Source organism: Astatotilapia calliptera, chromosome 3 (genome assembly GCF_964374335.1).
Source record: "Astatotilapia calliptera chromosome 3, fAstCal68.1, whole genome shotgun sequence".
Taxonomy (NCBI): Eukaryota; Metazoa; Chordata; class Actinopteri; order Cichliformes; family Cichlidae; genus Astatotilapia; species Astatotilapia calliptera.
Window position 1 is genome coordinate 11,508,552 of NC_137424.1, and position 14,855 is coordinate 11,523,406.

General features: G+C 38.1%; 3 protein-coding genes and 1 long non-coding RNA gene across 4 annotated transcripts in view; 3 read left to right on the forward strand and 1 right to left on the reverse strand.

Moving 5' to 3' along the window:
- The window catches only part of LOC113011589 (NACHT, LRR and PYD domains-containing protein 12-like), a 534,299-nt gene that overhangs the window by 481,336 nt on the left and 38,108 nt on the right, over positions 1 to 14,855 (forward strand). The gene's annotated exons all lie outside the window — the stretch shown is intronic.
- The window catches only part of LOC113011575 (NACHT, LRR and PYD domains-containing protein 12-like), a 374,200-nt gene that overhangs the window by 32,752 nt on the left and 326,593 nt on the right, over positions 1 to 14,855 (forward strand). The gene's annotated exons all lie outside the window — the stretch shown is intronic.
- LOC113011602 (uncharacterized) lies at positions 431 to 950 on the reverse strand. Its single transcript, XR_003270595.2, has 2 exons — positions 764 to 950; positions 431 to 681 (listed from the first exon to the last, which is right to left on the reverse strand). It is a non-coding gene; the product is annotated as an uncharacterized LOC113011602 (long non-coding RNA).
- On the forward strand, positions 3,635 to 5,359 carry LOC145426144 (uncharacterized). Its single transcript, XM_080299676.1, has 6 exons — positions 3,635 to 3,791; positions 4,058 to 4,260; positions 4,372 to 4,482; positions 4,557 to 4,676; positions 4,822 to 5,154; positions 5,258 to 5,359. The coding sequence occupies exons 1-6, from the start codon at positions 3,635 to 3,637 to the stop codon at positions 5,357 to 5,359; spliced, it is 1,026 nt and encodes a 341-aa protein (XP_080155802.1).

Below are 14,855 nucleotides of genomic sequence, written 5' to 3' on the forward strand. Positions count from 1 at the left end.
TCGAGTCCAGCAGATGGCAGTGTTTCACTGTCTGACGGCTGTCTGAAGCTTCAGCTGGATTATCCGTTTAAATGAGATCGTTTTATAAAACTTACAACAACAGGCCTGAACCTGCTCAGCTCCAAAGAGCTGGCTAAACGATGAAGTTTAACAATTTCCCAAAAAGCTACACAAAGTGAATTTTCATATAAGACAAGAAGGAAAGAACAGGGTGTGACGTGGAAGGGGCACTCTGGCAAACAAATTACTGCTTTTATTAAGTTACAAAACTCGCAGTCTTGTTCACGAGTGATCAGAGAAGGGAACAGGAGATCGACAGATGGATCGGTGCTGCGGCTGCAGACTCTTCACCAGTCCCTCTTTACCAGTCGATTTACGTCCTTACCCTCTGTCACAACGGGACTGAACGGACTCACGCGTAGGCTCTGAGTAGGGAACAATAAAGGTTTTTTATTTACAGAAGCACCAGGTGATCTATTTACACAGTGGGGAAAAGACGGGTTCCGGGAATCCACACACGAACAGGAGGGGGGAAAGACACTTGCAGTCCACACACGCTCCAAAGTCCTCACTCCATCCACGCTCCACGCTCCTCTTCACACTCCACAAGAAACACAAAAGCTCGCTCCAATCCTCACACACTTGATCGCTCAGGTAACACAGGGGCAGGTCCAGGGAAATCTATTCACAGAGATGCAAAAGGTTACTGTAAGAAGATCGCTAGGGAAACACGAGAACGAACTGAGCTGGGGTTAACACTGACGAGAGTCGGCAACGGTCCAGCGACGAGAAATACAGGGCTGCCATCTTATAAGGGGACTGGAACACTGTTGGGTGATGAGCCACAGGTGTCACCAGGTGCGTGGGCCAAGGGCAGGAGCCCACAGATGAGCTCCGCCCAGGCAGTGAGAGAAGGAGGGAGGGAGAGAGCGGGGACAAAATCAAAACAAAAAAACACATGTAGCCATACTGAGGCGACCGGGTAGACACAGGGACCCTGACACCCTCGCCTTTTTCACAAATGTCATGTATGAAAATCTATAATAACTCCAGTTATACGGATATCAATATCCTCATAAGTGAGGATATTGATAAAACTGATTTTAACTTTTACTGATTTCTGTTTAGATATAAATTGATTCAAAGTGGTCAGATATGCAGATCCTGACCTTTCCTCTGGCAAATATATAAACTCACTGAAAACAGTTTGACTTTTCAGAGAGTTTCCTATCTATCTGTATTTTTACTTTAATAGTTAAGCACGATTAACATTTAGGAAACAAAAATAAACAAGTTAATAAATGAAATGAAATAATACTGATTTATATATTCACTCTGTTTACTTTTTCGATATAGAAATACAATGAAGACTTCCATTTTCCTGCTGGTGGCGCTCTCTGGCACTGTGCTCTGCATGACTAACGGACGTGTTCAGAAATTCGAAAACCAGCATATCATCAACATGATCCCACAAGGGGGATGTGATGATCTGATAGCAAACAGAGATAATAATGGTAACTGTAAGCGCAAGAATACCTTTATCATTGGTGACTTTAATCTAGTTAGAACAATTTGTGATCCAAGCAATTGTATCAATGCAAATACACAGCAAATTCAAAAGTGTTAAATATATTGGTGTTAGTAGACTTTGTGCAAAAGCAGAGTTAATTTTACTCTAAGTAGAGTCACTTTCTTTTAATGTAACTCTGAGGTGTAAAACATTAGTAGTTAAAATCGAGTGTTAAGAATGAGTGTTTCTATATTAAATCTGGAGGTGTCAAAATGGAAACATTAACTCTTGACCTCTTAACTCTGAACTCCTAAAGGGGCTATGACACTAATGGAGTAAATTCATAGACTCCGCCCCCAGCAACACAGGTTCCGAATGAAGCTGAAGGGAAGCCATTTCAGAACATTTAGCTCTCCATTTTTCTGAGTTGTTTGCCACGCCTGGTAATTCATTTTTTCTGAGATTCTTGTAATTATTATTACTACTACCTTTTACTTCTGTGGCTTTTTTGAGTCGAGACAAAGCTGTGTGAAAAGCATTAGCACGTTGCTCGGTGATAGCATAAAAATCTGTTTTAGCTAGCTGAAATGTATCGTTGGCGGGCAAAAGACTTGCATATGAGTCTTCAGTCATTTTTTTGCTAACTCAAATACACTTAAAACAATGTTTAGGTTGGCATAAAATTATGGTGGCACTTAAAGCCTGAAAACTATCTCCCACATAAACCGATATAGTAAACGGCAGTAGCAGATGTGCTGACTGGCTTCTATGTTAATATTTAGATCTTTTCAGAGTTTTGTGCACTCATTTTAGGTAAAAATTAAAAAGATCAAGGCTTATAATTTATTACGGAATTAACTATTGTCTGTCTTCTTCAGTTGTTATAGAGAGCATCATTTTAACAAATGTGTTGTGGGTAGGGCTGCCACAAACAATGATTTTGATAGTAAACTAGTCACCGATTATTTTTGCAATTAGTCCACTAATCAGATCATGCATCAATTGGACGTAAAACGTACAGCTTATTGCACCAGCAGCATCTGCTCTTATATAACTCTCATTAGATTACAGCTTTAAGTGTATAAGGTATGTGCTAACTAAAGATAAAGACAAGATGATAGTTTATTAAATTTTAATTAAAGGTGCAGAGTGTTTCGGTGGAGTTTAATAAAGTCAGCCGTTTTACTCAGGAACAAATAAAATACTGAAAAAAGCCAAACAATAAAATTTTTAAGTTATCTAAGTGACTTATATATCATGTTTAACCTGAGTAAGGCGGTGGGTTTGAAAACGATCTGCCGGGAGTCCGGTGTTCTCACGGCTCTAGTGAGCCCAGCACCCGGCTCGCTATCAAGCTAGTGGGTAACAGACGTCTCCGAAAACGTCGGAGCGCTTTTGAAAATATGTGGTGTCTTGATAAACTGAGCAGATATTTGAGGTTTACACAGCTACATTCTAGCCTGAAAACACGTTAAACGTTTATTTTGTGACCCAGAAAGAATAATAAGAGTAATATTAAAACTAACTAGCTGCCGCCATTGTTGGAAACTGAGCTGGGCTGCGCTATGAATTCTGGGACAGAGCTACTTCTTCTTCTTCGGGGTTTAACGGCAGCTGGCATCCTTGTACATGCAAGTGCTGCCATCTTCTGTTTCAGTCCGTTATTACATCCTACTACTTATTCCTGCGTTTTTTGGGATTTTACAAAGCGACTTTGATAGTCGACGTAATCGTGACTATAATATTGACTTGAAAGATGGACAAATTGTTTAGTATCTAGAATTCTCTTTTGGGAAAATGCTTTGCTTAACACAAGTTATGGATCATGATTCTTTTTTTTTTCAATTGATTACCAGGTTATTTGTCCAATTAATTACTGTACAACTAATTTTTTTTATTGAATCTCCACACAGGATATGCTTGCAAAGGTGGAATATGGGGGAGTGCAGAAGTATGTCAAAGTTCCAGAAAGTGATGAATGCTTTCATTTTCACCAGTTTCTTAAAGATGGTTTGTACTCATGTGCAATTTAAATGAGTATAAAATTATCACCTATAAGTGATCAACAGTAAGACTTGGTGGTTTTAATAGTATAGTGACATTTCGGATTTCTTTGTTTTAGTTATGGACAAGTTCAGCTTGCAGCCTCAATTCTTCACAGAAGGTGTACTCATCCTCACTGATACCTCTGACACTGAAGTTGACGCAGACATTTTTGATGAGCTGGTAAAGTCTGGAGTTCGAGCTTTCAAAGTTGGATATAGAATGCAGACAGCAACAGGTACAGTAGATCCATAATAATTTAGAGGGGTACATTTCTTCATGATCTTCAAAGTTTACATGAATATTAGCCAGATTTAACAACCTTTCAGATTCCAATTTTCTTCTTTGAAAAACTGTAAAATGCTTTTACATGTTGAGAGCATATTACATGCTGTTATCAGATATAATTTATGTGGTTGAACATTATTGCAGTTGTTGTGACTTCTCATATGCATTTTGCACATTTTTTTCAATGCCTTTTATGTCCCTTTTTTTCCCTTTAAGACATTGAGATCAGTGTGGTTGACGATGAATCAGAGTCATCGGTACAGCCAATCCCTCTTGCCCTCCTGACATCGCCAGTTTCATTGTCAGACCATCCATCGTCCCCAGCTTCTACCAGTTCATCAGATTCAACTATGATCCTCAAAAGTACAAAGAACAGGAAGAAGGGCCTACAAGAGCTTGATCGCGATGAAGCGAAGCAGGTCAAAAGCAAAGCCTAAAGCAATTTCCAGTGCTTAACAGCATTTTACAAACACTAACTTTTTTGTATAATTTACTTCAGTTTAATCAGTATGACTTTTTTTTTTAAACAGAAGGTGTGTAGTGTCCTGAGCTCAAACCCAAAGGGTGAAGAAATTTTCAATGAATACGACAAAAGTAAAACACTGTCAGATCCAACTCGTCGACAAATGGTCAACATACTGGTTGCAGATATGATAGAATCACAATCACAAGTATTCTTTGATGATCATAAAAACAATTGTCGAGTGAACAGAAGAGCAATAGAGTTTTTGTTTTTGAAAGGAGGATTCCGCCCATAAGTGTTCGGACTAACTATGCACTGGGGATTGCAACGCTTTTTCCATATCTCCAAGATCCTTACTCAAAAAATGGCTATGTAAGTGTTATCTCTGAAACGCAACATCTCTGTAATTTATACATGTTGTTAAAGTGGTACCAAATATGCATACCTTTGTTGCATTTTTTTGTTGTGTATGTTTTTTGTTTGTTTTTGTGTGTGATTGATATGCATGCATGAGCAGGAACATTACTATGATCCGGAGGCTAATACTGGCTATCTTACTTGGAGACTCAAGACTGTCCAACGCAATACCTATGATGGTGCTAGTGGGTGTCCCAGGCCAAACTTCCAGCACAGTCCAACAACCCGAAGAGAATCTTTGTTTGTTAGTGGACAGCTTTTTGGTGAGGAGTGCAGAGAGGCTCTGTCTGTTATTAGACACTCAACAGATAGGTCTGTGGTTAAAGAGAAGATGAAAGCTACTTTTGAATATAGACAGAAGCTGGTACATGACCCGGATGCAACATCATCAATCTTGGATGTCTTCCCTCGTTTCCTTGATACACCGGGGTTGGTGAGTATATTTTTAGACATTTCATGATCTGAAACTAAAGATAACATTTTGCCAAGAACACTTAAGTAACCAGTATTTGGTTCCTGTTTTGTCTTATTAATAGATTGATCAGGATTTTGCAATGATGCTTGGAGATGAGGCCTCTGGAAGATTTCTTACAAAATGGTCTTCGTATTTCAAGCAAAAAATCATCGCAGAAAGCTAGAGCTGGGCGATATGAGATTTTTTCATATCACGATATGTTTTTTTCATTTCAGACGATAACGATATCTATCACGATATAAGCCAAATAACTATATTTGTGCCGTTGCTCACAAGTAAAATGTGAAATAATCACCAGCTTGTTTTTATTTAAATATTTATTTCCTATAATAAGTTCAACAGGGTAGATGTACTTAAGGAACATGAGACTTTTTCAGATAAATAAAGGCAAATATTGCAAACTACACAAAAGGCAGCCGCTAAAGCGTTTAAGTTTTAAAATAGAACAAACGAAACAGACTAAATTGTCAATTCCACTTAGAAACAAAATATTAATTCTAAAAATAAATCTTAGTTTGTTTTACAGAAGAACAGACAAAACTGACTAACTTTTGTCAATATCAAATAAACTGAGAACTAAAAGGAAATTCTCAATCTCTCCTTGTTGTATAGCTGAGCTTTTCAAACAGTTTTAACAGTTACTTTAGTCTGACAAAAGCCGAATGACGAATTAGCGCTTCCAGTCAGAGACTGAGGCTACGTCCACACGTACACGGGTATTTTTGAAAACGGAGATTTTCCGTTTTCGTTTTAAAAAAATAATCCCGTCCACACATAAAGGCAGAAATGAAGGAAAACGCTGCTATGAACATGCCAAAGCAGCAGGTGGCGCTAGATTCCTAACCGTGCAGAAATGTTGGCCAATCAGAAGTCTAGAAGCCTCGGTGGGAAAAAGTAAACAAAGCTGCGGCATAGAAGCAGAACCGAGTCGTATGTGTGGAGGGACAGTAACTGTGTGTATATGTAAGCATTTAAACACTGCAGAGAGTAGAATTAACAGTAACAGTATTGTAGAAATTAATTTCACCGAAACAATAACGTGGCGCACAGTGTGACGCATGCACCAGTTTATTGTATTTCCAGACTTGCTTTCGGCACAATTTACAGTGCACGCTACTCTGTTTTTGTCAGACTTGAAATAGCCGAAATACCTTCACACTACGGAACTTCTATGGCTCTTCCGTTCGACAATCTCTCCGGCATTGGAACCATCATCTGGTTTTTCTTCGGTCACGCTCGGTTGAATTTTCTAGTCGGCACACTCATTTCCTCCATTACGCGCTGGCTCCATTACCAGCTGGCTGCTTCCCAAACAAATACACGTGCGGCTTGGCACTTGTGCTGTACGTAACAAGTCACGTGACGTGACGCTGTGGCTGTGATTGGTTCGGCTCTGCGCTACTTAATTTGGATTGGCTGACCTTTTTTTTTTTTTTTTTTTTTTTTAAGAGGGCAAGAGCGGCGAGGTCTATCGCGATAGCTTAATTTCTCTATCGAGTAAAAGTTATATCGCGATACATATCGTTATCGTTCTATCGCCCAGCTCTACAGAAAGCCAAAGTCTTCCATCAAGTCCTTGTGTTGAGGAGTTACGATCATCTTTTGATACGGAGGCTTCAAATGACTGGGGTAAATTTGGACAGTGTTTCAGTATATAAAATACTTACATTTCCATTTGTCTGTCCTAAAACAGTTAACTGAGTGTAAATTGACTAGTAAATTAGTAATTTATGCATCCTTGTGGCTGTAAGCATTTCCAGAAATCTCATCATTTAACTGCTTATTTTCCAACTGTTTTCTAGTTCATGTTTAACCTTTTGTCTCAAATGTGCCTTTTGTCTTTAAGGCTGGGATAGTGCCCCCAACATCAAAAGGCCACAAAAAAACAGCAAAAATTAGCTCTGCACAGGCAGCCAATCATCTTGTGAGATTCATCAAGGTATGCTCTATTACTCTACTCTAATTTTTTGTAAAAACTGTTTGTAATTAATGATTTTTGGTCCATGGTGAACCACAAGATAAAAACAGAAAAGACGCAGTAAATTAATTATCTTTTGTGTATTTGGTATGAAATCATGCTGTATCTATAGATATCAGAAGAGATAAAATCTGGTATGGCTTTCCTTTCCAAAATAAGTTAATCCACAGATTTGGGTTCAGCACACACTCATTGCCCCTGCAAACAGAAGAATGTGAAGTTCAAAAATAAAGCATTACTCTGTTTTATTCTACTTGGATCCATTTGTGTTAAGACGGGTTACTTGCTTGGGCCCACAGACCTCATATGCAAGCCAAACAGTTGAAAAGAAAATTTTACTCATGATTGAAATGTGCTATTCAAATTCCAGGAAGGAGTCAGCCTCACTACTTTCCTGGAGAAAGCTAACACCAGGCAGCCCTTCCTTCTCTGCATTGGTGAACAAAAGAAGAACATTCAGAGGTTCTTCATCGTTGTAGACCAGAAAGCTATCCCATGTGAGGCTCCAACTTCAGTGGCTGCTTTTGATGGGCTTTTCAAAGCACACTTTGTCTTCAGCCTCTCATATGATGAAGCTCTTTCCAGTTTCTACACCTTCATTCAAACCACAATCTACAACATTGATGTTGGAAACACAAAAGAAAGCCCTCGAGTCAAGGAACTGAGAGCACGTCTGCTGCGAGACCGTTAAATGCCCGCAAGGTCCACACGCTTTTAGGAGGAAAAAAACTGTTTGACAATGTTCAAATGCTTTGTTTGTAAAATGCACCACAAAAATTGTTCAGCTCTTTGTCAACATTTAAAGTTTCATCATGGTTTATATCCAAACAAGAATCTGCGTTTAAAATGTGGAGAGCAGGGATGTCTTTCATCTTTTTGTACTTACAATGGCTTTAGAAAACATCTTCATAATGTACATAGTCATTATCACGATAAACATGTAGGGATGGAACAGGAAGTTGCCCAACAAACACATTCTCTAGGAGACTTTTAGTGATCAACCATCTACTTCTGCATCTGTATCACAGGTTCCCACTGTTATTTCACAGGACTCGCTTGTTGGAATGTGTGGATCTATTGTCGCTCACTTACAAGCTTCTGGTCTTACTGAGAGTGCTGTTCAAACAATAATTAGTTCTGTTGAGGAAGTTGTCAGTGATGTTCAGAGTCAAGCAAGAGAAGTAGTACTCCAAACATTTTCCCCTGATAGTAAGGAATCAGACATTTACAAAAAAGTTGAGCACAATTTAAACCAATTAGATAACCCCTTTTCAAAATTTAACACTGAGAAAAAAAAGACAGAAATATTACGATGAAAAATGGGAAATAGTTGAGCCTAAAGAATTTGTACTTGGTGTAAGATTGGATACACGTAGACATAGAACTACAGGGGTTTATAGCGAAACACCTGTCAGAGACAAATACATGTATGTGCCCATTTTAGGTACGATACATTCAATTTTCAAGAATAAAGACATTAGAGAATGCTTCTTGCATGAGAAACAAACACAAGCTGGGTTATACAAAGACATTAATGATGGATTATATTTCCAAAACCATCCTCTGTTTTCACAACAGAAATATGCTCTACAGATTTTACTGTATTACGATGATTTTGAAACTGCTAACCCATTAGGTTCGAAGAAAGGGATCCACAAACTGGGCTGTATTTATTTCACTATAAAAAACCTCCCACCAAAGGTTAACTCTGTGCTGATGAATGTACATCTAGCTGCTCTTTTCTACACAGAAGACTTAAAGAAATATGGTTTTGAAGAAATACTAAAGCCTTTGATTGATGACTTGAAAATTTTAGAAACTAAAGGAATCCTGCTTCCCTTTACTGAAGAGCCAGTGTTTGGTTCTGTTGTTCAAGTTACAGGAGACAATCTTGCTTTAAATGGCTTACTAGGTTTTGTTGAATCATTTAGTGCAACAAACTGGTGTAGGTTTTGTTTAGTAAACAAGGAAGAAATTCAGTCTGTGTTTAATGAAGACAGTTCGGACATTGTTCTGCGCTCCAGAGAACTTCATATTGAACACTGTAATGCATTAAGTGAAGACCCTGCTCTCACTTCCGTTTATGGAGTTAAAAGATCTTGTGTGCTCAATTCATTGGAATATTTTCACAGCACTGACAATTATGCAGTTGATATAATGCACGATTTATTGGAAGGAGTTGTGCAGTATGAGCTCAAACTTTTTTTTCAATACATGATCAAAAATGGCTACATCTCCATTAGCACATTACTTGACAGGATACAGACGTTTAATTATGGTTTTGTAGAGCGTAAAAATAAACCAAGTGGGTTAAAAATAGACGATAACAGCAAACACTTAGGTTTAAATGCCATTCAGTCATTATGTATCCTATGCAATACTCCACTCATTTTTGGAGACATAGTTGAGCGGGACAATAGTCACTGGAATTTTGTTCTCCTGTTGTTGCAAATTGTTGATATTGTGTTATCCCCAGTCCTTACTGATGGCATGATATGTTACTTGAAACATCTGATCTGTGATCACCACAACATGTTTAAAAACTTGTTCCCTGGTAGAAAATTAATTCCTAAACACCACCTAATGATTCACTATCCAAGGTGTATTAAGAAAATTGGCCCTCTTATCCACATATGGTGTATGCGTTTCGAAGCAAAACACATTTTTTTTAAAAGGGCTGTCAAAAATTTTAAAAACCTTACAAAATCTCTAGTACAGCAGCATCAGCGTCAATTGGCCTTTTACTATGAAAACTATTGTTTTAAAAGATTTCAGTTCGGTCCTTTAAAATTAAAAAGAGTTGATAGCATGGAAGGTGGACATTTGTTGTGCGAGTCATTAAATGTAGATTCATGTGTAAATGTTTCAACTACAAATTGGGTTAGAAATTATGGCACTGAATACCAGGTTGGTTTGTTTTTATGCACTGGAATGTCCAGTGATCTACCAGTGTTTAAGAAAATTTGCTATATCATAATACATGAACAACATGCATTCATAATAGGCTGTACTGTCAACACCTTGTACTTTGATGAACACTTTCATGCATACTGCATTGAAGAAAAAAGTAATGAGCATGCTGTTATTTCAGTTGACCAGCTCACCTATGTTAGACCCTTTGACAAGCAATATTCAAATGAAAATGAGAAGATATACATTATTCCATATTGTTACATGTTTTAAAAAATGTTTTGAAAATGTGGTGCATATAAAAATAAATCTTTTTCAGAAGAACATTGGCTGTTTTTAATATTTTTAACCCTAAGGAATTTCTAAAAGATCAGAACAGTAAAATTTACACTTTTTAGAATTAAATAGACGATAACTCTTTTGTAGTCAAAATAAAATACTCTGTAAGAGTTAATATATAAACTCTTAACACCTAGTTAGTGTTAATGAGTGTTAAATTTTCAACTCCAGGCAGATTTGATATTTAACACTAAATCAGAGTTAATGTACCAACTCTCCAAAAAGAGTTAAATTAACACTCTCTGGTGTGGACCCATATAGACACTTTAATAGTGTTGAAATCAAATCTGATGGTGTTAATTTGGACATGCTGGATTTGCTGTGTAGAAATCTTTATAAAAGCCCCACAGACGTGCACACTCTGTATTGTAAAGTGCTGGGACAAACAACGATACCCATTGTACACACAGATACAGATGAAAAGGCGTATTGTAATTGCATGTGATAAAATCAATCATTTCCTTCAGCCTGTGCACTTTGAATGTTGCTCTTGAGTTGAGAGATGCTGTGAGCTTGCTGCCATCTTTAAACATCACTTCATGATGCTGGTTTAGATGCTTTATAAGACTTTGTTACGTTTCTTAAACAGTGATGAAAATAATAAAGAGGAAATATGAGAGAAGTGATTTTCAGTGAACGTTGAAAAAAATACCACAATAACAAAAATGATGGCAACATTGCTGCACTTTGCTTTCTTAGCTTGCATATTGTACATTTTCACAGTTGTTTCTAATTGGCTCCATCTTCTCTCGCTGTCACAGCTGTTGCTCAACTTTCAGCACTCATTAAATTAAAAAAACAACAAACAAAACAACCAAGCTGCTGCTGGTAAGGTTGGCATTCTTGCAAGACTCAGTAACACAAAACAAATAAAAAAATGCACATCCCATGTTTATCCCATGTGATTCCAGGCTGAGTTTATGCATTTATGCTTATTTGTTTATAAAATATTATAAGCTGGTCTGAGGTCATTTGTTACTAAAGAAAAACAAACAAACACTGTGTCATTATTTAATCCACTAAAACTAAGACACAATGCAGAAGCAGTGTGTGAAAACTAAGTGCACCTTCACTGGTGTAGCATCTGCCTTAGAAATAATGAACTCAAATGAAACTGTTGAATCATCTCTATGTGCTAAAGGCTCATTTTAATGCAGCATTAATCACGTTGCTTTAACAGTGCTGCATTTTAATAATGTTTATCACGTTCTTTGTAGATTTTAATTATCACCATCGTCACTGTGATAACATGTCTGGTTGGAGCAGGCGGCACTCAGGGATCATGTTGTGTGGAAGAAGAGTCATGTGATTGTTTTTTTTAAAGATTTTTTCTATGAGTGCACAGAGTGTGAAACAGAAAGATAGGATCGACAGAGAAAGCTGATCATGTCTGTTGTGACACCTGCAATCTCTGACTAGAGTTTTAGGTTCTGTCAGGCAGCTAACACAAAGAAAGCCTGGCTTCATTGTACAAATACAACTTACATATACAACACATGACATATTACACAGAGTCATTATTTATTCAACAAAAACTAAGCCAGATGCAGTTTTTGGATTTTATTTCAAAATGTTCTTATTCTGATTGTTTACTTAATATATTTAGACACATTTGGTTTATTTCTATAAAAATGATATTTTACACAAAACTTCAAACAGCTGCCTGCAAACATGGCTCTTTATTGTAAAGCCAGGTATGAACAACAACCTGCAGCTGCATGCTGTTGTGCTCATTGGTGTCACATTAGGTTCTGAACCACAAACAGAGAAGTTTCTTAGAACTGCTGGGCTAGTGATGTAGGTGTTGATGCAAATGATGGCTTAGGGTGGTGCTACGACAGTGTATAAAAACTGAAGCTCCCAGAGCCAAGTGTTATTTGTTCTTCCGTAACTGAGGTGAACTATAACCTGCTCAGGTAGAATTTAATAACAGCGTGTCTGAACTGCTCGTCTCCAGGCTTCACGTCTCATTCTGTAAGAACTTGTTGTTTGTTTATGAACTTTTTAGAAACAACAGACTTTTGTATACTTCCAAGAAAGAGGGAGAACTTACTCTTCTGCCACACTCACGTTCATCTTTATCTGTCATCAGTTCAGATAAAAGCATCACTGATTATTCTGAACACTGTTTTAAAGCTTCTGCGTCACTCTGATTTCTTCTTAAAGTTGGCAGACAGGATTGTGAAGAAGGACATAGTGGATCCCCCCTTTTAATGAGCATATTATCTGTGAACACTGAATACAAACAACCTAAATGCTCATTAAAGAAGCAGGTTGGCTCATAAAGTGCTCTGTACTTATTTTATGCAAGTGCTGTTTCTGGAAACAACCACCATCTGTAATCAACACAGGACTTATTGAGCTGTCAGGTGTGCAGACAACATGGCACATTTTGGGAACACCTATAGTTGATGTCTTAATTATGAAAATAGCTACTCTGTAGTTGATGCTTCCTGTTCTGCCAGAGCAGGTGCAGCCTTTGTGGAAGTGGGTTCCACTGGACCAGCGTCTGTGAACGATCCACTGTGGGTGATTTTTTTTTTGACCTTACATCTGTGTGTAAGGACCAACCACAACCATCTAAAATCTTTGCATGTTATTTTATCTTCTGTGTAAGAATATACACAGCATACCCTGATGATCAGCTTCAAGGGTTCTCAGTGTGGGATGCATACAGTATGTCATGCTGAAATATAGAGCACTTACAATAGAACCCACTAGAAACCAATTATTTTAGCCTGGTTCCTTAAATCTATGGCATTTTTCCCATGCTGACTGATATGCTGCTCAGTGTCTTTTGCTGTCTTTCATGATCCTGGGCCATGTTCGCCCAGCATTCTTAGTTTTCATATGTTTTGTGTGTTGTTCTTTATTTATGCCATGGCTTCTGTTAAGATGTTCCTTATTTGATTACCTCCTGTGTGCCCCTCTGTTTATCTGTGAGCCCTCGTTTCCCCTCCTTGAGTTTTATTCCATGTTTTCCCAGCCCGTTATGTCCGTGCTCTCCCCGTGCTGTCTCTCCTCCTCTCTGAACCTCCGTGTACTTCCTGTTTTACTTTGACAGTCTCCCGTCAGTGTTGCGTTCACTCCTGCCGTGTCTTGTTATGATTATCAGTGTCACCTGTGTTCCCCGTGTGCTCCCACTTCCCTCGTTAACCCTCTGTGTATTTATGTCTGCGTCTCCCTCAGTTCTGTGTCGCGTTCTCCCTCATTCATGGCCGTGTGTTTCTCTGTGTATTACGTTATAGTTTCCTCGTTTAGGTTGTATGGTTTTTCTCTCCAGCAATAAAGCTGTGTTTTGAGTTCATTCCTGCCTCCGTGAGCTTGCGTTTGGGTCCTCATCCTGCCTGCACACAGCCGCAACCATGACAGTCTGCTTTTAAATCAGATGTCTGAACATAAACACAAGCCACAGCAGCCCAGCTGTCTTAGCTGAGTACAAGGATACATTTACTCTCTTTGTGTAAAATATTGTGATGATTTTACATTATATTAGGCAGGCAGCTGCCCAAATTAAACCGTGACTATTAGCAGTTTGGTTATTTTGAACGCCTCGGCTGGAAAAAATTCAAAATGGTTTGTAAGGTTGGCCACAGCTTTGTATGTAAAGGGGAGTTAGAAGATTGCTTCATATTTTAAGATTGATTAAGATTAATTAATATTTTTAATTGTTTTATTTTACATCTCACCTTTTACACTGCATTGAGTTGCTGCCATGTGATTGGCTGAGTGTACATCGTTCTTTGTTTCAAAATGGACTTAATGCTTGGTTGAACAGTTGTGATGTTTATCTCCTTTAGATTTATTTTTTATTTTCATGATGAAAAATGGTTTGTTGGTTCATACCTATGAAGTTACAGTGTTTCTGAAAAGCCTAAAAAGATGAATTGTTACCATAGTAAACTTCAAAGCAGACTTTATTATTTGATATAGTTATAAAATTGGATAAAAACTGACTTCAGCATAATATAAAATAATGTGTTGTCACTATGTATGCATTGGTCAACTTTCAGATCTATAAAGTTCAGCTCCCCCAGCTGTGTCTCCCTTCTGTGGCCCATTCCCTCATTACTACCCTGTGTATTTAAGCCCTGTGTTTTCCCACGCTTGGTGTCGCGTCGTACCCTCAGACCCTGCCTGTGTGTTCCTGCTTGGTTTCATGGTTTGGTTTCTGTTTTTGTTTCATGCCAGCAATAAAAGCTGTGGTTTTAGTTACATTTCGTCTCGGAGTCCTGCATTTGGATCCACATTTCCACCTGCCCGCACTCAGAGCCCTGACATCAGCATAATATAAAATAATGTGTTTTCCCGATACCTGATTTTTAGCACTATGTATGCATTGGTCAACTTTCAGATCTATGAAGTTCAGCTCAGTTATCTATGTTTTCATTTTTAGTTTCCATTTGCATTTAGATGCACGGCCGATTCTCTG